This window comes from Eurosta solidaginis, chromosome 3 (assembly GCF_040869045.1).
Source record: "Eurosta solidaginis isolate ZX-2024a chromosome 3, ASM4086904v1, whole genome shotgun sequence".
Taxonomy (NCBI): domain Eukaryota; kingdom Metazoa; phylum Arthropoda; class Insecta; order Diptera; family Tephritidae; genus Eurosta; species Eurosta solidaginis.
The window spans coordinates 175,044,763-175,068,641 of NC_090321.1; the positions used below are offsets into that span (position 1 = coordinate 175,044,763).

General features: G+C 40.6%; 1 protein-coding gene and 1 long non-coding RNA gene across 3 annotated transcripts; one reads left to right on the forward strand and one right to left on the reverse strand.

Moving 5' to 3' along the window:
- Nucleotides 1–9,623: 9,623 nt before the first annotated feature.
- LOC137246796 (homeobox protein extradenticle-like) lies at nucleotides 9,624–11,094 on the reverse strand. The gene has a single exon (XM_067777804.1). It carries the CDS (start codon nucleotides 10,880–10,882, stop codon nucleotides 9,758–9,760), a length of 1,125 nt encoding a protein of 374 aa, XP_067633905.1. The 5' UTR covers nucleotides 10,883–11,094; the 3' UTR covers nucleotides 9,624–9,757.
- Nucleotides 11,095–15,288: 4,194 nt separating this feature from the next.
- LOC137244643 (uncharacterized) lies at nucleotides 15,289–22,885 on the forward strand. Of its 2 annotated transcripts, none has more exons than XR_010951141.1 (5): nucleotides 15,289–15,946; nucleotides 16,023–16,168; nucleotides 16,241–16,472; nucleotides 21,576–21,755; nucleotides 21,826–22,885. It is a non-coding gene; the product is annotated as an uncharacterized lncRNA (long non-coding RNA). The 2 variants fall into 2 exon arrangements; XR_010951142.1 differs by having other exon boundaries at nucleotides 15,289–15,599; nucleotides 15,995–16,168.
- Nucleotides 22,886–23,879: the final 994 nt, after the last annotated feature.

Sequence of the window (23,879 nt, forward strand, 5' to 3'; positions counted from 1 at the left end):
GGTCCGCGTCATTGGGCTAAGGGTGCTTCCGTTCGAGCAATTGAGGACATTACTTGCGCAGGTTGAGGCGATCCATAATTCGCGCCCATTGCACACTTTGAGCGATGATCCGCAAGATCTACAAGCATTGACCCCTTGACATTTCTTGATTGGGGAACCTTTAATCCTTCCTCTACCTTTTTCGCTTTCCGAGGCATCAACATCTAAGGGCGTGCAGCTTTGGAAGGAACGCCAACGGATTGTTAGGACTTTTTGGGAACGGTGGCACAACGAATACTTGACCACACTTCAGGAGCGGAAGAAATGGCGGAGATCATCCGAGGGTGTGCGGATCGGCCAGCTGGTCCTAATAAAGAGCGAAAATTTTCCTCCTGCGCAATGGGCTATGGGACGTATAACTCATCTCCATTCAAGCGAAGACAATCATGTGCGGTCAGTGACTGTCCAACTGCGACGAGTACACTACGAAGACCAGTGCAGAAGATTTGCATCCTACCCGTAGAAGTAGCCGAGGATTGATGAAAGTCAACGTGGATGTTGCTGGAAAACAGTAGGTTTTCGGTGGGAGTGTTAAGTATAAGACATAAAAAGATCTGGCAGCCTGCGGGTTGCATAGAAATAAGAGTTGGTCTGGCAGCTTGTGGTCAGCTGTCATTTTTATTGAATAATGAAAAAAAACTAAGAATTGAGAAAGGCAACGTTGTGTAATTTTCTTGCCGAGTACTTTTTCGGGTGGATTTTATCCTTAGTACAGGCGCAGGAAACAGGAACGTTATCGTATACTCCAGTGATTCCGCACAAGCACAAGTTTTTTTTTTTTTTGTAAGATGCCCCATAAGTCATCCGAATCTTCCCACCCACACTTATATGATTATTGGAAATAGTTGAAGTCCAACAACAAATACAAGATAATTTCTAAACGAATTTAAAAAGGAAAATAATAAGAGCTTTTTAGATTTTTTTGGTTAAAATTGCAAACCGGATGAAGAGAAGATATACCCCATACAATACGCGCTATAAAAATAAAAAACGCAAGTATGTTAGCTTTGAACGAGCAAAACCCCATGCTACCTAGCCAAAATGGCCCTGCCTTTATAGATCTCTCGGATCGTATAGGAGGGGGTAATAATTCCACAGCTACCGGGGGGAATGTAAGACAGGGAAATGCGAACAGTGTCCAGGCCAAACAAATCAATGCCACTGGAACAATGCCGAAACCACAGAAAGAGCTTCAAGAACCCCAGAAAGAAGTAACCCCACCAACAAACTTGAACTTTCCTGAACCTAATCAGCCCGACCATAGGGACCCATTCCGCCCGTCTACAACCGATTATCGCAATCTGCGTAACAACGTAGCACCTATCTTACTAGAGATGATGACTGAAGCCCAAAGGGCCATCATACAGGAAATGCACGAAACCATACCAGAGATGCTGAGCACGGCCCAAAACACAAACGGAGCATTGCATATGTCCGGAAATAGTCAGGGGCACGTAATCGCCGTAACAAAAGAAGAAGACGCAACTCCAGTTTCCAATCGAATGAATCCAGGCGTTTCAGGACTGAGTTGGCTATGCAGGAGAATCCAACCAATGCCAACATGAACAGAAACAACAACTTTCCCATGCCTCATACAGCTGCGCATGCACTCAATCGCAACGATCCAATAACCTTTCGCCATCCACCATTTTTAGAGTCAGGAGTACACACAGCTATCTCTACAGAACAAGGAGCAACATCGGAAGGGGAGAGAAGGGAGCACAACAGACCTGAAATAAACATTGAGAAGTGTGGCATACATTTTCAAGGACATCGTGACACAATGTCAGTAGAGTACTTCATGTTCCGTCTGGAATATTTGAAGGATCAATATGGGTATTCATGGGGGGACATTTTATGCGACTTCCATAGACTATTAAGCGGTGAGGCCAGAGAATGGTATTGGCTGTATATCTGCGCCCATGGAAAAGTCGACTGGCCGGGATTACAGTGTGCGCTGCTGCGTCAATTCGCATCACAGCGCACTGACTTTGAGATTTTAAGGGGATTGACAGATAGGAAACAAAGGTCGGGGGAAAACATTGATGATTACTTCCACATAATAGGTACGCTGCGTTCGAGACTAAAGAAGCCCATTCCAGAATTCGAGATTGTTCGTCTCGTAAAAGGGAATCTGCGCGAATCACTGGCTAAGCTAGTGTATCCTATTGCCGTGTATTCGAATGTCTCGCAGCGGTGATGGCGGTCAAGAAATTTCGGCCATATATCGAGCTGATGCCATTCATGCCATAACGCTGTCATCACTGGAAAACTCACCAGTGTCTGTGGAGAAATTTGAAAGGTAGTTTTCTTCGCTTTCACGGTTGCCACTTTGGTCCATTTAGACCAAAAAAGGTCCCATCCAACCCCATTTGGTCCGCTGGTCCCTTTTCTTCAATTTTGGTCCTTTTTAGGCAGTAGCCACGATTGGTACTTTTCTTTCTTTTCACTCAGGTAGAAATTCACAATATTGTCCTAAAATTCGCCACACGTTTGTTAGCCCCCATATAATTTTGAATTTACTTCAATGGAACTCTCACCATAAAAAATTGCTCAGTCAATAAAATGTACCAGAACAATAATATTTCACCTAGGATATAGTAATTTATGCCAGGCATTAAAAAGAAAAGTGTTGGCAAACACATTGTCGTTAATTGTTGATGAAATATCCGACTAATCAAAAAAAAAACTCTTGTTTTATAATAATATTAGCTTTACCAGGCGCACGTTGTAACGCCCAAGATCGAATAGATGTTGCGTTATTTTTTCTGTTTTGTTTGTTGATAATTTAATTTATTGTTCTGTAAATTGAATTAAATTTTGTACGCATATTTGGTGAAATTTTCTGTTAAAACATTTTATTCTTGTATCTTATTGTATCTTATTTTATATTATTGTATTGCTTTTACCGCTGATGATTGTTGCTTTGATTACATTCCGAAGAAGCATGACTGGTGAGCCAATTTTAAAAGTTTTGGTTCTAAGGAGTATAGAAATTCATTTGGATAATTCACAATTTTATCTTCATCTGTAACTGTGTCGATCGATTTATATTTCGTCACTTCACCAGGAAATTGATTTTGAAAGCGATCATTGATTTTGTTAACATGATCATTTTTGGGAGCTAAGATAGTTCTTTCGCATAGCCAAAAAACAAAAACATTTAAATTTAAAATTCTTAATTCTGAAATATGAAAAACTTTCGTCTTGATCGAAGGAACCTCGAGCCAAAATTTGGTGATGATCGAAGTATAGCAAACACGTTTTCATAGAATTTGATTTTTATAGAAGATGTAGATAGACTCAAGCTAAACAATTGTTTTAACAGCGGCAGATTACTAAACGTCCAAAAGGCATAACAGCTAAACTCAACAATGCAGTCTAACTTTAGGTGTTAAAATAACTTAAGTTTGTACGGCAGCCATAGTTTTTCCCCATTCCACATTTTACTGGAGGTTTTAGGACTTAACGTCACATAGCTCCTTACCAATTTTAATTATCCTACCATTACGACATCCAGATATATACAGTATAATGTTGTTGTTGTTGTTGTAGCAGTGCTTCGCCCCACCTAACAGACGCGACCGATCACAAACTGTCATCAATATCCTCTAACGGGAGTCCAAGGAAACTTGCTGTTTCAACAGGGGTGGACCATAGGGAAAGGGGTGTTAGAGGCGTTGGTTCCACATTACAATTAAAGAGATGGTTGGTGTCATGTGGGGACACATTGCAAGCGGGGCATACATTTTGTATGTCGGGGTTGATTCTGGATAGGTAAGAGTTTAACCTGTTACAGTATCCAGAACGAAGTTGAGCCAGAGTGACACGCGTTTCCCTGGGGAGTATGCGTTCCTCTTCCGCAAGTTTTGGATACTTTACTTTGAGTACTGGATTCACCGGGTAATTCTCGGCATAAAGGTCCGACGCCTGTTTGTGGAGTTCACCAAGGACCTGCTTGTGTTTTTTCGCTTCATACGGCTGGGTTCTCAGGTGCCGTATTTCCTCAAAATGCTTACGGAGATGACTCCTTAAGCCCCTAGGCGGTGCTGGCTCGTCAAGCAGATGTCTGTTGGGATGCCCAGGTTTCTGGGTATTCAACAGGAACTGTTTGGTCAGCATCTCGTTTCTTTCCCTGATGGGGAGTATTCTCGCCTCAGTATGCAGATGGTGTTCTGGGGACATAAGAAGACAGCCCGTTGCTATTCTGAGAGCAGTATTTTGGCAGGCCTGTAGCTTCTTCCAGTGGGTAATTTTTAGGCTTGGCGACCATATGGGTGACGCGTAGCACGTAATCGGCTGGCTAATTGCTTTGTATGTAGTCATGAGCGTTTCTTTATCTTTTCCCCAGGTACTGCCAGCAAGGGATTTGAGGATTTTGTTACGGCTCTGAATTCTCGGAACAATTGCGGCTGCGTGCTCACCAAAATGTAGATCCTGATCAAACGTCACACCCAAGATTTTGGGGTGTAGGACAGTCGGTAGCGTAGAGCCATCGACGTGGATGTTCAAAATGGTCGACATTTGGGACGTCCATGTTGTAAATAAGGTCGCGGAAGATTTAGTCGGTGATAATGCCAGGTTTCGCGAGGCGAAAAAACTGGATAGATCAGGGAGGTAGCCGTTTATTTTATTGCATAGCTCATCGATCTGTGGGCCTGGGCCTGTGGCCATTACTGTGCAGTCATCGGCGTAGGAAACGAGTGTGAATCCTTCCGGTGGTGAAGGTAGCCCAGATATGTAGAAATTAAACAAAAGTGGGGATAGGACACCACCCTGTGGCACCCCTTGTTTAATTCTCCTTGGCTTTGATGTTTCGTTTCTAAATAGCACCGATGCCTGCCGACCACCCAGATAATTTGCGGTCCACCTTTTAAGACATGGGGGAAGGGTAGACCCTTCCAGGTCTTGCAGTAACGAGCCATGGTTGACCGTATCAAAAGCTTTTGATAGGTCTAGCGCTACGAGTACTGTTCTATGGTGGGGGTTTTGATGTAAACCGCAATTTATCTGGGTGCTAATGGCATTTAGCGCGGAGGTAGTGCTATGGAGTTTTCTGAAGCCATGCTGATTGGAGGCTAGCTGCAAATTTGCTTGGAAATAAGGGAGCAAAATGGCTTCGAGCGCCTTTGCTACTGGCGATAGGAGAGATATCGGACGATACGACTCTCCTATGTTAGCTGGTTTACCAGGCTTTAGTAGCGGGACCACCTTGGCCATTTTCCATTTCTCGGGTATGACAAAGGTGGCAAGAGACAGGTTGAAGACGTGCGCTAAATATTTGAAACCCACTTTCCCTATGCTTTTAAGCATCGGCATGGCTATGCCGTCTGGGCCCACTGTTTTGGATGGTTTAGCGCGACCAATGGCTTCCTCAACCTCTTTAGCGGTGATGGTGATTGGTGACGCGCTGAATTTGTGTTTATGTGCGTGTCTGTTGGCCCTCCGTCTATCTTTGTCGACCGTAGAATGCATTATATATTGTCGGCAGAAAGCGCTCGCGCATTTTTTCGCATCCGACAGCACTTTGTCGCCAAAGGCGATGGAAACTTTGTCTTTGTGCTTAGTCGGATTCGATAGGGACTTTACGGTGGACCAAAGTTTACCCACACCGGTAGAGAGGTTACAACCTCTTAGGTGCTCCTCCCATTTCGCCCGCTTGTGTTCATCCACAAGCAATCTGATGCGTTGGTTTATATCCCTTATTTGGGGGTCGCCTGGATCAAGCTGCCTTATAAGGTCACGTTCTCTCGCTAAGTTTGCGGCCTCCGCCGGGAAGTATGGCCGGATTTCGGGAATTCTCCCGGCGGGGATGAAACGTGTTGAGGCGGATTCAATGACCTTGCGGAAGGCACGCTCCCCTTGGCGGGCATCAGTCGGGATAGGGAGGGCAGCAAAGAGGTTGTCTGTAAAATGTTTATATTCTTCCCACTTTCCTTTTTTAAAGTTTATGAAAGTGCGTTTTTCGGTGACGATGAAGTCGGCGGTACGCTCGAGCGAAACAAGTATAGTGGTCGGATGCCAATGATACCATCGGCTGCCAGTTGACGCAGTTTACGAGTTCTGCGCTCACGATTGAGATATCTGGCGAACTGTGACAGCTTCCTACCATACGTGTGGGGGCGTCTCCGTTTATTGTGCAGAACGTCGTTTCTTCTATTTGATCCGCCAACATCTCACCCCTACTGTCCGCCCGCAAATTTGAATGCCATAGATCATGATGGGCATTGAAATCGCCTAAAATAATGCGATTGTTTCCAGTGAGTAAGGTTCTGATATTAGGGCGGTATCCACTGGGGCAACAGGTGGCAGGGGGGATGTAGATGTTGATGATTTCTAGGTTTGCATCGCCTGACCGGACAGATAGGCCTTGACGTTCTAAAACATTGTCCCTGGGTCGATGCCAGGATCAAATATGTGATATTGCACAGAGTGGTGTATTATAAACGCGAGGCCGCCTCCATTTCCGCTCTCTCGATCTTTTCTGTGGACATTATACCCAGAGCAGGTCTGCAATGCAGATCGTGCTGTGAGTTTAGTCTCTTGAATCGCAGCAATGCGGATGTTGTGCCGCTTCATGAAATTGACTATCTCCGTAATCTTCCCAGTTAGTCCATTACAGTTTAACTGTAGAATTCTGAATTAAATGGGGGGAGACGTCGCCACTCTGGGGATAAGTGACGGGTGACTACGCCTGGGTTGAGAAAGGCCAGGACGCAATTGCTGTTGTGGCCCTGGGACTAGGCGTCCTTGGGTAAGCATTGGGGTACCCGGATGATTTGGGTTTGCGACCTGGCAACATGGCGCGATGAAACCCGTCGGGGGGTTGCCGTCGCGGAGACCAGAACATCTAGGAAAGTGGCACCACCCAAGGCAGGAGCTGCATTGGGCGGATGTCGCAAACATATATATTCTGTGCTGGCAAACGGTGCAAACGGAGGTAGGGACTAAGAGTCTGTTTCCCTGACCTACACGATTGCTGCCGGAAAAGAGGGGGGAGAAGACGGGGGCAGGGGCTGTAGCTCAGCATTGATTCCGACTCTACTACGAAGATTGTAGTTATGAGTGGTAGCAGCTGTTTTAGTTGTTGGCGCCGTGGGGCGCGAGCAGCAGCGGGTACTTGTTGTGGCTTGCTGAGCAGCGGGGCTGCTGGAAGGTAATGGGGGGGGGGGGGGGGGGGGGCGCTTAGACGTAGACTACGGGACGCCCTTGGGCGTGAACAGCAAGGAGCCACAAAAGATTTATAAAAGTTACGTGGACGTCGGGTTTTGGGATCAAGCCCAGAACAACCTGTCCGATGCAACCATCCCTTACACGAGACACACTGAACAGAGTATGACCGTCCTAAAGAGATTCTTTTCCGGCAGATGCAGCAAAACCATTTCTCAGGACCGGGGTCAGGAGACGGACCCGGATTGTATTCGATACCTTCCCGGAGCAAGAGAATATGGAGCAGTCCTGCTGCAAGGAGCTGCTGGGAGGATGACAATTTGTGGGAGGGACGCAACAAATTAAATGGGGTTACACTGAAATGACAGTCCTTGGCAGGGAAAAATCCCGAGCCGCTCCGGTACATAGAACCGACTGCCTTGGGAAGCGATACAGTATAATATATTCCATTTGTACGGGAGGTGCCACGCCCCCTTTTTCCGAATTCCATATTTTCTAGGTGGTGTTAAGGATTGACCTCAAATAACTCCTTACTGAATTTCAATGTTCTGGCATGTATACCTTCAAAGTTATGCAGTACCAAAGATTCCATTTGAATGGGAGGTTCCACGCCCCCTTTTCCCAATTCCCCATTTTCTTGGTGGTGTTAGGGATTGACCTCATATAACTCCTTACTGAATTTCAATGTTCTGGCATGTATACCTTCAAAGTTATGCATTACTAAAGATTCCATTTGTATGGGAGGTGCCACGTCCCCTTTCTCCAAATTCCGCATTGTGATAGGGATTGACCTCATATAACTCCTCATTGAATTTCAATGTTCTGGCATGTATACCTTCAAAGGTATGCAGTACCAAAGATTTCATTTGTATGGGAGGTGCCACGCCCTTTTTATATATCGAAATTATTTTTAGCCTAAAACCTTCCCGTTGATCGAGGCAATCCATAACCAAAATTTGGTGATGTGTGGGAAATACGTTTCCATAGCGAACACACAGAATTTGATGTTTTATATATATGGCTAAACCGATTTGGGATTTCAAAATCAACTAACCATCATCTCTCCTTCCTGTTTCTTTCATAAGAATTTCATGGCAATCTGTCGAGCCGTTCTCGAGTTATGGAGTGACAATCAAAATGTACACTTCTTTTTATATATATAGATTAATAACGGCTAGACATTTCGATCGGTTATACAACACTATGTAAAATATATGAAAATAAAAATTGCTTCTCTCCTAGCATATCTTATAGCGAGCACTCTGCCGTGAGACTAACACTTTCAAAACTTATACAAAGAAATTCTATGCATTACTTCTCGTTTGGCACGTTGATATTTAAAAATTTCTCACCCAGCTCAATGAGTTCAAGGAACTCCAGGACTATTGTGGTGTTAAGCCACGCAAGGTAATTGAAAACTAAGTATCTTGTATTTTGTATAAAATTATTCCCGTAGGTGCTAGCAGAAACCCTGAGGCCTGGGATAACTCACACTTACTGAATCTAGGCTCTGATATGAAGTTTAAACGTCAAGGGAAAAAGTAAGCATCTATAAAAATAGCACTAACACCATTGCCTAGTTTCATTTATGATTTACTGAGTTTTCAACATACATAGTTCGGCAACACCAGAACGCAAATTTTGAACCGTTTCTTACTAAAACCTAACTACACTATACATTTTATTTCATTGCAATCAACAACATAATGCTAGAACCAAGAGCTTTGTGACCAAAACTAGGTTCACAACGTTTGGTTGGTGAAAGACATAGACTTATCCTATGTCAAAATATAGTACCATTTTTGGTTGCATGCACATATATTTGTTTGTTCAGCTTGAATTACAGGAAAGGCTTCACTATGTTTAGTAAAATTTTATATGGAAACATCCTAAAATTTTGTATTTTATACTAATGAAATAAAACAAAATTTTGGTCATTTTTTCGATGAATTTTGGTCCCAAATGAAAACATGGTGTAACAACCGTGTTCACTCTACCGAAAATGTCTCACTTGTAGATACGAGGTTAACGAATAAACGGTTGTGTATATGCATATTATGCATGATGAGTTTCTACATAGGTATATTGTAATTTATTCTGTGAAAGTACATAATGTAAACAAATATGTATAGCAATAGGCAACACTTTTTTACTATTATCTTTACTTATTTGCGCTTACAATTCTTTATTTTTCAGTTTTGCCTTTTTCTAAACAACAGCATTTGTGTGGTTATTTCGATGTAACCACCTACCTTTGAGGGTAAACTTTCGCGGGTAGAATACCAAAAGGGTGTAAAAGTTGCCACATGATTTCGTTTCCGTGGTGAAGAATGGGGCATTATTATTAGAAACGAAAAAATATCCCCTACCGAAAGTAGTAATTTGAAAAAAGAATTCTAGAATATCAATAAAACTTTGTTTTAAAGTGATAAATTTATCTGTACGTGCTTATTTAAAGTAATATTCAAAAAAAATCTTATATTATTGCGAAAATGTAAACTGGTTGCATTTGATCGTATACTTTTTAGATATGGTAAACCATACCGTCTCAAGGACTAAGGTCTTGATGAAGATTATGATCGTAACCTCCCATACTGTTATCATACTGTTGTTGCTGATCGTAGCCACCTGAGCCCATTGGATATCCCATGGAATCCTGTGGGGGGGCTGGCGACATCATGGGAGTTGTAGTGCCACTTGGGGGACCAGCCATTGAATATGGTGATGCGCCAGCGGCTTTCTTAGCTGCATACAAATTTGCTTCCTCCTGTGCCTTTCCTATATTCTTCTTATAACGGATACGTTTATTTCCAAACCAATTTGAAACTTGAGAGACTGTTATGCCACATTTTCTCGCCAATTCCTCTTTTGCCTCCTCAGAAGGATACGGATTGCTTAAATGGCTGTAAAAGTATTCATTTAAAATTTCAGAAGCTTGCTTACTGAAGTTACGGCGTTTTCGTCTAGCATCAAGGAAACGAGATCGCAGTATCATGACTGCCTCACATGTTGACTGTTTTAATTGCATTTGAATAGAGCTGAATTTCTTGTGTATGATTTGGACCATACGTTCAATTTCCTTAGGTGTTATTGGTCTAGTTCTGCTTTGCTCTCTGAGTAAGTTCATTACATGTGTGGTGAACTCATTGCATGCTTGCTCATACTTTTCCAATTCCTGATGATATATCTGACGAATCTGTGCGAGCTTAGCACGATAATCTGAATGCTCGATAGCATTGTCAGCTCCATCAATTGATAATGAAGATCCTTGACTCGCTGCGGCTGCTGATGCGGCTGCTGCTCCACCCCCACCCTTTTCCGGCCCGGCTACGCCCTCGGCAATCAACATATTATCCAAACGCATTAATTGTGGATCTGGAGGTTCTTCCTCCTGCGTATTACGAATTGAAAGGACGGTTTTTTCCTTAATCTCACACAGTACCGAGAACAACGCCGGTTTCATGCGATGACAGTTTAAGGTATGCTTTCTTGCCTGCGCTTCATCTAATGACTGCTCCGAAATGCTCATAATCTGCTGTAGAATTTCACCAATATCCTTTTGCTTACGCACCTCATTTCCAGCGTTTTGGACATCATCGTGACCTGGCATACCGTACGCCTGCGGGGCCATCATACCACCTGCGTGTGCCATCATACGGTTGGGGTCTTCCATGATGTTAAAAGTGACGACTTATAAATCCCGACTGATAAGTGTTATCCAAGCAAGTTTAAAAAAATACACTGTATTGTTTTTATTTAACGATTTGATAGACTTTACTGACAAACAAGCGTATAAGCATAAGATGTGGAAAATAGAGTAGAGAAAAATTAAATGAAAACAGATACACAAAAACACAAAATCTATTTTCTTGTGAATGATGACTATCTTCTGCATAAACGTCAAAATTCCAAAGTGATTGGATCACCTGATTTGTAAATGACTATCGCTGTCTCATTCTGTATCTCTATCTATCACCCGCTGAAGATTGGCGCCGCCATATTGAACACCCTGTCAAAACGCTAAAAACTAGCCATATTGAACATCCTGTCAGGCAGTTGACAGATAAGATATCACACTTAGTTATCATTCACAATGAACGTCGCACAGTGGCGCCTCTGCAGTTAAAGCATGGCAAAAATCAAAAAAATCATGAAAGCGTTCGCTAAATCTAATACATGTTTCTAACAGAGAATTTTCCAGGGATCAAGAATATACAACTGTTTTTTTTACAGAAAATTATAGTTTACCAGAGCCGCTCAAAGTTGACCAATTTTCAACATTGGGAAAAATTTGAAATTTTTCTTCTTTCTCGTTTTATTTAAAATGGTTTTGTGAGTAAATAAGGCGGCCGGTTGTCGTTTTCTTGTATAGCAATTAAAGATATTTTAATTTAGGATTTAAATAAAAAAATTGTTTTTTTTGGTAAAAGTTGGCGGATATACCTGTTTTTCGAAATGTTATTTTTAGGCCCTTTTTAAAATTTTGATGGAAAAAAAAATGTTAAAATATGTGCTCCGTCAAATTGACAGTAGTTATTTGTGAAATATTCAGTTACCTAAATTCATAAAGTCTACCTGCGTCCAGCTGCAACTTTTTACATCAAATAAAGTTACACAACCTTGGGCATAAATACGCGCCTGAGCAGGTATATATAATTCAGTACGGCCGTAAGGTCGTTTTTGTTATTGGAACTTGTTAACAACATACATTTTTTTAGTTACGAATTGTATACCTGAAATTCATTTTAATAATTTGAGTAGGTATATAAAGCTATCCATCATACAATGCACATTATCATTCGTCTTTTGGAGATTAAGGAACTAAGTATTCTGTTTACTTAAATAAAGTGAATAGTATTTTTAAATATAGTTCACAGTTTAATATTTATTCGGATACACTCGAAGCCAATTCTAATATGTATCTAAAAAACTCGAAACTATTTTCGGTGTTTAAATCTACAAAGTCAAGACGGGACTTCGTTGAGGCTATTATGAGAGAATTATCGAGTGAAACAAGCATTAAAGAAAAGAAAGGCCTGGAAGAAAAAATTGGCTTACAATACATTATGATAGAAAGAAAATGGAAGGACGTCTATCGTAACAATTCAAAACTTCTAAGTAAGTATGAAAAGTGGCTAGCTGACAAACCTTTTTTGGACGAAGAAACGCCTAGAACTTCAACCAGTCCAACTAGAGGGAGACCAACAAAACCCATAGAAGAGTGTTCTACCTACACAAGGAAAAGGAAGCTGTCTGATACCATAAAAGCTATGGCCACGACCCACCTTTCAGAAGCAATGGCTATTAAATATAAAAAAGACGAAGAAAACGTGAAGTCTCATATAACAAAAGCAGCTGCGGTAGCAAGTTCAGTGCGACTGATGAGGATCAAAAACAGCATTCCCACACCACCAAATGCGCTACCTAGGAAATACACTCCCGAAGAAGCTTTGGCGCTGTTTATAGATCTCGGTTTAACGAAGAAAAAATATATTATATTGTGTAAGTCATTATTGCAACGTAATGTCGATATTTTACCTAGATACAAAAAAATTCCTCAAGCCAAGAAAGAAGCAGTTCCTCTAAGTCCCAAAATAACGGAAGTATCAGCTGAAATTGAGCTACAAAACCTAATGGATCATACGTCTACACGACTCCTTCAAAGTTTTACTGAAGGGAAGTTGAAATCACTGCCAAAGGAGCTAGTATTGATAACTAAGTGGGGCTGTGATGGATCATGAGGAAAAAGCGCATATAAACAAAGAATAAATGTAGACGATGAAACAATTACAGATAGTAATATGTTTATGGCTTTTATTGTTCCATTATGACTAAAAGATGAAGCTTCAGAATATTGGAAAAATCCACGTCCGTCATCAACGATATTGTGCCGCCCGAAATTATTTAAATACGAGAAGGAGTCTTCGGAACTCATAAAAACTACAGTAAGTACCAGCAATAATTGAAATTGAAGAGGGGAATGTCATTACAATAAAGCATGATTTTCTTCTAACAATGGTCGATGGAAAGGTTTTGACCTTAATAACAAATACGACATCTACAATGAAATGTCCAATTTGTAAGAAGAGCCAAAAGGACTTTGAAAATCTTGATGATTCAATAACTGACGAACTAAATTATGGGTATGGAATATCTCCTTTGCATTCTAGGATAAGATGTGTTGAATTTGTTTTGAAGCTGGCTTATAAACTATCACAACAAGGAGAAGTTTTCGACGACAATACAACATGTAAGGAGAAACAAAACAGGAGAAAAAAAAAATAATTCAGGATGCATTCTATAAAGAGATTGGCCTTAGAGTTGACTGTCCAAAGTATGGATACGGAAATACAAATGATGGTAACTCCTCAAGAAGATTTTTTGAAAACGATGAAGTGACTGCTCGCATAACAGGAGTTGATAGAGACATGGTGAAAAGATTGGGAGTAATTTTAAATATTTTAAACTGCCATGAACCAGTTAATGGACCCAAATTTGGAGAATATGCATCTAAAACTACAGAGTTGCTGCATCAAAAGTATCCTGAGAAGAAACTTACACCAACGATATATACAATTTTAGCACATGGAAAAGATTTAATAGAGTACCAGTGCTTACCATTAGGAGAATTGTCTGAAGAATCTAAGAACAAGGGCTACAAAAGATATAGATGTATGAACACCTGCAAAATATCACGAGTTAGACAAAACGAAGACATTTTCAACATGTTAGCTATCTCTTCTGATCCAGTCATATCATCTATGAGGTATGTAAGAACACAAAAAGATCTTACAGATGCGTATAGCTCAAAATGGTTGCTTTGTTATATATATGTTCCAGTGACGATGACTATGTTAAGATAAAATAAGTTTCTCACTTCGTTTAACAACAATGAAAAAGAGATTTTCTAATCAATTTTGTTACTTTATTGAAAAATAAGATATCTATGTACAAGCTAATTTTTTATTTCAAATAAAAGAATTAATTAATTTAGTAATTTATAAATATATACTTTTCGTTATTGCATTTCTCTAAAGTTTATCAAATTTATTTCACCTTCAAACGAGAATTAAATTTTTATAGAAGTCAAGACTTCTATCGAGTTTGGTACAAATTGGTAAAGAGGTTACTAAGATCAAACTTTTTAGCATAAATGGGCAGCGCCACTCCCCCTTTTCCAAAATTCGTTAGCTGTTTAATCTTTAGCTCAAATAAAATTTCATTAAACCACTTTCAATAACTTTTAGTTATTAATAAAATACATATTTGGCTTGTAAGTTAAAAAAAAACCTGTAAAATTTTACGATGAATTTTGAAGCACCTTGTTATTGTGGCACCAAAAACGGAAAAAGTAGCCGTATTGAACGTCTGTCAGCCAGTTGACAGATAAGATAACACACTTAGTCATCATTCACAATGATATATTATGTGCAGAATTGATTTGGTCATACTACGGGTCATAGTACAGTACCTGTACTATGCCCACAGCAAAAGCAAGTGCGCAATCTTCTGTGTTTGATTTGTGTCCCTAGCGTCATTGTGAATGATAACTAAATGTGATATCTTATCTGTCAACTGCCTGACAGAGTAGGGGGACTCATGAAAGCATATAAACTTATAAGGTGTAAAGCCGGAGTCATTGTTGCCGTATGTCGTATCGCTGTATCCGTATCCCTAACGTAATCAGCTGTTTATCGTTACGACGGTAAACCAAAACCCAATTGGTTGGCTACGATACGGTTACGACTTTAGCGGCACCAATAATCGATTGCATTGATTCTCATAAGGTTGGTCGAATCAGCTGTTAAAAGGTTACCGATACGGTTACCGATAAAGCACCAATGTCTCCAGCTTAAAATTAGCCGTGTTTTTTAACACGCGCGTATACGTTTCGTTTGCGCGTGTTAAAAAACGCCTATCTTCGCTTAGATAATGCTTAGGAGACCCATCTAGCGGCTGTGGTTAAACAACTAGCTACAGCAACAGGGTGTACCGAAAAGCGGAGACGCAACGCTCTGATGGCCATAGGGTATAACATCCCTACAAGACGGAGGTAACCAGTTCACCCAAACATTCAAAGCTTTTTTCGCTCTCCACTAACACATCGACGTTTCATGCTGTCATCGAAATGACAGTTCATTAATTATTCCGGAAAAATTGAAACGCAAAAAAAATATAAATTGTTTACAACGAAAAATATCTTGTGCTTTTAGTTGTGACATGTGACGGAAATTAAAAATTTTGTTGCAGAGAACACCTTTTTGCGTTGGCGACCTTCGCCCAAAATAACATTAAGTTAATTTGAGTTGTGACATGTGAAGGAAATTAAGAATATTGCTGCAGAGACCATCTTTTTGCGTTGGCGGCCTTCGCCCAAAATAATATTAAGGGTAAAGTTTTACAAGACGGTACACCACCTAATTTAAAAATATCAAATAATAATAAAAACGGAGCTCGAAGCGCGCCTTTTGATTCCACGTTTGATAATTTTTGATAAAAATTGGGTGGTGCACCGTCTTTTAAATCGTTACCATATTAAGTTGTATAGAATCGACGGGATGGCCTACAAGGTTTTATGTCAACTAAATCGCTCCCGATATGGTCGGGCTAGTACCTTAATGGTTCCCGGAACGTACCCGATCTGCATCCCGCAAAGGACCACCAAAGTCCATAACGGGGAGTGTCCTTATCGCTACAACAACAACAACATTATTTACTTTCTGATTTTCATTCATACGTATGTGCATTTTTAAATAATAAAAAAAATGTTATATTATTCTAATAGATAGCATCTCCGCTGGGTTGCGATTCAGCTCAGAATATGCCAAAATCAAAGGAAATCTACAAAAACAAGGTACTTTACAAGCAACATGCTTTGGAATACGGTACCAAACTGGTTGGATGTATTTCCCTAAAAAAGGCTGGAACTACGCATCTTGGTTTGCCAGTATTTGCTTCGGTAATTTATATTGATTTGTAGTGATTAAAAATTGCAATAGTAGATAATGTAATGTGAATTAAAATTGAATAGGTAGCCGGAGCAAAAAAGGCAACTGATCGGCCTGCAACTGTTATTTATGTGGTGCCACCGGGAGCTGCTGCTGCTATCCTAGAAGCATTAGAAGCAGAAATGTCTTTGATTTTTTGCATCACCAAAGTTGTGCCATAACATGATAGGGTTCGCGTTAAGCACGCTCTCTTAAGGCAAAAAAAAATCGCGTCTAGTCAGGCCCGATTGTCCAGGAATCATCGCACCAGAAAGGGTAAGTAAATTGGCTACCATATTAAATATATAAGCAACATGTATGAATTTTTTAGTGATAATTTGTCATGCTTTTGTTGATAATCAACTGAAGAATGCAAATACGACAGAGTTCGAAGTTCATGTGAAAACCAATTAATTTTTTTAATTAGCATTTGGAGAAAAAAATACATATGTATGTATGCATAGAACTGCATAGAAGGGGAGGAAAAATGAATTATTATCAGTAGATTTGCAAGATTTTTGTCATTTCCCCTGCATCGCAGTTGTCATTACATTGCGTTAAGAGAGGACATCAACACCTTACTACCCACAGCCAGTTAAAATTATTGTAAATTTTGCTCTTTTCATCACTGTTTCAAAACGTGGAAAGTCATATATCGAGCATTCCATGGAGAATGGTGCATTTTAGCAGACTTTCGCATTGCCGGCATTATTAATATTCAATCCCTAGAAGGTTTAATGTAGTCATATCAATAGTTCCCGAGATGGTGGGGCTAGTACCACAATGGTGCTTGTTACCCGAACGTAGATAGATAGATCATTTATTGAGGATTGCACAGTGACTTGCACATCTCCTTCACAGCACCTCATCCTAGCCGACTTCCTTGATGAACCCCAGCAGTGTTCTTTGCTTGAGGGATTAAATGTGGGAATGCTCTGGCCATGGTGAGCCCATAAACTTAGCCCTACGTCTTGAAATTGCGCCGCAATCTAGAAGGATATGGTCCACCGTCTGCTGATCCATCACAAAATCGGTATGTGTTGTTCGATACTATACCCAGCTTTTGCATGTGACTGTTCAGTCTACAGTGTCTTGTAAGAATAGCCGTTAGGGTTCTTAGGTTATCTTTTTGAGAGGCCTATTAATGCCCTATATCGAGTTGTCCTGTAACCCCCTAACAGTAACTTAGATTGACTCAGGCCTGGCATATTGCGCCAGTGTTCTTCCCTATTTCCCTTTCTTCTACTAATAGATGCCCCTGTGGGCCAACTGGCAGGAACGGCTCGGGATCGATGGGTCATGCAGTTGCTGCCTCTTACCGTGTTGTCCGCCTGTTGTTGTTGTAGTAGCAGTGCTTCGCCCCATCCAATAGGTGCGACCGATCACAAATTGTCATCAATGTCCTCTAACGGGAATCCAAAGAAACTTTCTGTTTCAACAGGGGTGGGCCATAATGAGAGGAGTGTTAGAGGCGTTGGTTGCACAATACAGTTAAAGAGATGGTTGGTGACATGTGGGGACACATTACAAGCAGGACAATGTTTTGTATGTCGGGGTTGATTGTGGATAGGTAAGAGTTTAACCTGTTACGTTATCCAGCTCGAAGTTGGGCTAGAGTGACTACTCTCGTTTCCCTAGGGAGAGTGCGTTCCTCCTCTGCTAGTTTTGTTCTTTGAGTACAGGAATCACCGGCATAGAGGTCCGACGCCTGTTTGTGGAGTTCACTGAAGACATGCTTGTGTTTTTTAACTTCAAACGGCTGTGTTCTCAAGTGCCGTATTTCCTCATAATGTAATGAGGCCGTGAACAACAAGAGCCACAAAAGATTTATAAAAGTTACGAGGACGCTGGATTTTGGAATCTAGCCCAGAGCAACCTGTCCGATGCAACCATCCCTTGCACGTGAAACACTGACAAGAGTATTTATTTTTTTAATTTAATTTATTTATTATTACGGCTGTTTAGGCCCAAAACTTAAACTACTAAGTACAATTCATTGTTATAATCACTTATTTCTATTGAATATGCTGTTGGAATGCCATGTGATTCCGATCAGCATATTTACTAGCGTGACAGAGGGACGAGTCTGGGAGCCACTCATTAAAGGAAGGTTGGAAAGGACGCGTTTCCAATCCTCCAGTGCTCCCAGCTTAAGGCAACAAAATTTGGAACTTATATTTTTCAATTATATGTGTATTTTAAGCTTTCGGAATGTATTAGTCTCCGATCAATGAAGCTAAACATGTCTTTGGATGTTGGAAATTGAAAATAAGTGTATCCAATCACCCCTCAACTTTGTTTAGTAAAGACGCTGTCGGAATGCATGAAGATTCCGATTAGCACAGCTCAACATATAATGGGAGGTTGAAAAGGACGTGTTTCCAATCCCCCTTGCTCCAACTTTTATTTGGCCTTATTTTCGTTAATTTTGTTACACATTATATAATTTTATTGTTATATTTATGCTGTCGGAATGCGAATTATTCCGATCAGCAACAGTTAATACCAGCTGGAAATACCGAATTCCAGCGAAATTAGTTGTTGGACCTGTCTGGAGTTACAGGTGGCGACCGATTTTCTTTTCCTTAGGGCCGGATGCATTGTATTTTGCTGCTACCATTATTACCATTCCCTTTTCGCGCTCCAGTATCGGTATATCATGTAAAAAAATAAAAGAAAAAAAAAACTATCTTATTGGAAGGGGTTTACAATGCTCCAATAAACTTTTTTTAAAAGTATTGAAGTTATTACTACTTTTTATGTGATTAGGAAGTTCATTGAAATATTTCAGGCCCTTATATATATGACCGTCCTAAAAAGATTCTTTTCCGGCAAACGCAGCAAACCCATTTCTCAGTACTGGGGTCAGGAGAAGGACCCGGATTGGGGCCGATACCTTCCCGGAAGAGGAGAGTATGGCGCAGACTCGCTGCAAGGATCTGCTGGGGGGTTGACAATTTGTGGGAGAGACGCAACAAATTAAACATGGAGTCCGCCTGCTCATTGCCCTCCACTCCCCTGTGGCCTAGGACCCAGGCCAACAGTACTACGTTGTGTGCTCCTAATTGATTCAGCTTTTCTACGCACTGAAGGACAAGTGCTGACTTTATTTCGAACGCCGCAAGTGCCTTTAGTGGAACCTGACTGCCTGACTGAGTATGGCAATTGTTTCTTTGGGGTATCAGCGCTGAAGGTTCAGCTTAGCGCACTAACTTATGGCGAATACTTCCGCTCGAAAATGCTCGGATGTGCTTTTAGAGTTACTGATATTTTGGTTCTGGGTCCGAAAACTCTGGCTCCAATCCCCTCTGGCGTCTTCGAGCCATCTATGTACCTTCCGATCTTGAGCCTAGTAATACATTGCACCCGCCTATACCTATACAGCCGTACCAAGAGACGGAGCAGCCCATTACATATTGGCACAACCGGAGCACTGCTGGACATCCATCCTATATGAAAGCTATGCATTCAAAAGTGTTTGTACCAGTGGCTAGTGCACACCGAACTGGACCAATGTATGCTATATTGAGGCCTTCACAAATACCAAGCTATGTTTATGTAAATAATGTTACTGCTAATGTCAATTTGCACGGTTGAGCACATACAGTACCTACGTTTATACAAGGTGGAACACCACACTACCTACATGGCGATGTAGCCACCGATCAGGTTGTTGTAAGAGATTAATTAAAATATGTTATTCATAAACACTGATTCTTATATTTTTATTATCATTAAACTGTATACTAGACTCATGACGGGTATTCTTACTGGATACTGCCTTCTGGCGTCACATGCCTTTAAATTAGGCTTGGTCAGTGATAGCAGATGTAGGAAGTGCGAGTTGGAGGAGGAAACGATCGATTTCATTCTGTGCTCGTGCCCTGCGCTTGCCGGGCTAAGACTCCAGCTGACAGATGTCAGATCTAGAAGCAGCAATTGGCTTAAGTTCTAGGAAGCCGCTAACCCGCTGGAGCCATGAGAAGCGTGGGTGCACTTTGGGTGTCCCAAGACAAGTTCCGTACCTGCTCCGAATAATTTGATAGATAGATAGATTAGATAGGGATCTGTTCTAGGTCCAATCTTTGGAATGCGGTGTATGGCGGGGTGCTACAAAACCACCTTCCCGGAGGCACGGAAATTGTCGGCTATGCAGATGATATTGTCGTAGTAGCAGTGGCCAAGAAACTTGATCTGCTTCAAGCATTATGTAATGACGCCATGGGAAGAATAGAGGAATGGTTGACGAACACGGGGCTGGAGATGGCTAGCAATAAGACAGAAGTGGTTCTGATGAGCTCAAAGCGGACTGTGGATGAGTTGGTCCTAACCATAGGAGATTTTCAAATAAATTCAAAGCCCTCCTTGAAATATCTAGAAGTAATCATTGACTCAAAACTAACTTTTAGGGAGCACTTCAGGGTGGTGGGGGACAAAGTTTCTAGAGTTAGTGGAACCCTAACGCGAATAATGCCCAACATCGGCGGCCCAAGCGAAGCTACCCGTCAGCGATTATCCAACGTAACCAGCTCTATAATATTATATGCAGCACCAGTATGGCACAGATCTAAAATGGTCCACCAAAAAGATATACTAGCAGCCTACCGCATTACTGCTATACGAATAGCATGTGCTGTTCCAACGACGCGATCCATGTTTTATCCAGGAAAATCCCAGTAGATCTACTCTCAGGTGAAATGGCCGATCTGTATGGCATTGGATTCAGCCGACCATCTGAAGATGCTAAGAGAACCGCAAGGTCACGAACAATAGTTAGGTGGCAAGAACGGCGGGAAGATTCGAGAAAAGAGCGCTGAACCTTCATGCTAGTCCGGAATATAGCAGAATGGTACGAGCGAAAACACGGCAAACTAAATTACCATCTCACACAGATATTGAGCGGGCACGGTGGCTTGAAGGAATATCTACATAAGCGTGGGATAGAGGAGGATCCTTTCTGTCCAAGCTGTCCGTCCGAATTGGAAGGCGCAGAACATGTAATATTTCACTGCCCTCGTTTTCACGGCGAAAGACTGTCTGTAAACAGACTTTTTGGAGAGGAACCTTCCATTAGGAATTTAGTTCCACGAATTTGCGGACAAATAGATTGTTGGATTGCTGTGAGCAAGATGGCCTTTATAGTAATGACGAAATTGATGATGCATGCCGAAAGGGAGCGTAGAGAAATGCGCATACGAAGTAGTGGCGACTAAATCGCCTTTGAAGTTACTTTACCAGGTCCTGATTCTAGTTATCTGAAATTTCTCTTGTGCCTTTGGAAAAGAGCTATGTGTGGAGCCCTATTTATGGAACACTTTTCGGCTTATATTAAAAACTTTTAATCTATTCTTACTGATATGAGTTTCTTTTTCATTCTAGGTAATTGATTTTGACGATGTGAGGATAGAAATATCCCAAATATTCCAGCTGTGGCTGTAAGAACATACATTTGCTCAAATTAGAAGAAAACTGCACGGTTGAGCACATCCAGTATCTACGTTTATACAAGGAGGAACACCACACTGCTTTCACGGGGATGTAGCCACCGATCACGTTGTTGTAAGAGCTTATTTTAAATATGTTATTCATAAACACTGATTCTAATATTTTGTTTTGGTTTTTACTTTAGAGTCAACCTGTTATATAAGCGATGTCAGCTATGCCTGTAACTTAAGCGCCTTCAGATGTAATAGTTACCGCGGACGCGGTCACAGGAGTAGTTCACTACGTGGTGATTACACTAATCAAGGACTTTCAATATCGGAAGGATTTCCAGCACTATAACACACCAATAATATGTGCAATCACCCGAATAAATTGTACAACAAACGTTAACACCACATCATCAGCCAGCAACAACAACAACAAACGCAACAAGTTGAAACTTCTAAACAATTAATGACTAGTGAACCACCAACATATCCGCAATATGCGCAAACATCAACATCAACATGTGTCGCCTACTTTGCAACACGGTGAAGATGGCCAAGGCCATTCTGATTCTAATACTGATAAAGGCGAACCATTGGCAAATTTAAAAACTCAAACAGACCACGAAAAATGTTGATGATGGTATTAATTCTAGTACGGATAGTAAAGAATTTAAACCTAGGAAAAAAGCTAAACTTGATAAAAACTTAACCGAAGATGACAATGTTTCTAATTCTAATACTAAGGAAGATGAACCTTTGATAAATATGAAGCTTAAAACAGAGTTATCAAAAAATGACGATGATGATAATGATGTTGATGCAAAGTCCAATGTTGAAAATGATGAAAATTATGAAACAGAATCTGAAAATAGTATGAGTGTGGATTATAACCTGAAGCAAAACTGTCATATCCTGTACGGTCAGAATTAGATGTTAAGAAAAGAGCCTACATAAAGAGGCTCAGTATATTTATGGAAAATTTATCATGAGACAATGCCCAATGTATGTATTTCAATTAAATTCAGCACATTGTTGGAAAAAGCATCTAAACTTTATGCATCGTGTAGAGAAACCAGAACATTTACAATTTAAATATAACGAACGTGGTGCAAAATGTAAATTTTGTGTTATTCAAGCAGCTACACCAAGCTTCAACAAATTATTGGACCATGAGATTTCTCATATGCCTAATAGTCATTATTTAAAATGTAAATTATGCGATTGGAAGACGAAAATACATTCAAGTATGAATTTTTATTTACGTGTACAACACGCTGAAACAATTGATGTAACAACGAAAAGTTTAGAATTGAATGTTTGTCCATATTGTAATCACAATGGTATTTACGCAAACACTTAATACATCTTTTCTATGTTTAGAATGTGGTGAATAATTTAGAACAAATACCAGTTTACGTGTACACCACAAGATTTGAACGGAAATATCTTGAGGGTATGGTTACACCTATGTGGCATCTACAAGATATTTATAATTACTAGTATGGAATGAAGACGGATATGGAAGAAAACGGAGGTGACGAATCACCATGCTTCTTTGGATTCTGGTGATACTCCTGACATGCTTCCTAATTTCCCTACGTCTGATGTTACTATACCTACCAAACTAATATGACTGCAAACTGATGAGCAACACTACCAGCGCAGGAAAAATAAGAACTTCAAAACAAGGTTTCGGAAAGGGCACGACTATGAATAGACGTTAATGTATTTATATAGTTTATAAATATAAAAATTCACATATGTAAAGTTCGCTAGATTAATAAGGCAATAATTTAAATTCTAAAAAAACATTGTATATATGAATAATTTATAATTAAATATTATCTGAACATAAAGGACGCGTTTCATTCATAGAAAAAGCGATTTGACACAAGGTAACCGATACGGGTAACCGATAGACCAGTTACCCGTATTGTTGTTGTTGCATATGTTTTGGTTAGCGATAACGAAAACATAACTGATGAAGTAACTTAAAAATGTAAATAACATCGAGCGAGAAGGAATGTCGAAAACACAATAGGTAAGAGCGAGAAAGAGAGTCACACGTACACTATTTTGAGAGAGCACATGCGTTACCTTTTTCACGACAGCAATGTAAAAGTCATTAAGACGATAATTGGTGAACAAGTTATTGATGACGATTAAGTAATCGATTAGGGAACGGGTACCTGTCTTGTAGGGATATAGCTGAATCAGTTGCGATGAATTGTGGACACACATATAATACATA

Excerpts from the sequence above, each read along its gene's own strand:
- LOC137246796 (XM_067777804.1), bottom strand. The coding sequence starts at position 10,882 with ATGGAAGACCCCAACCGTATGATGGCACACGCAGGTGGTATGATGGCC.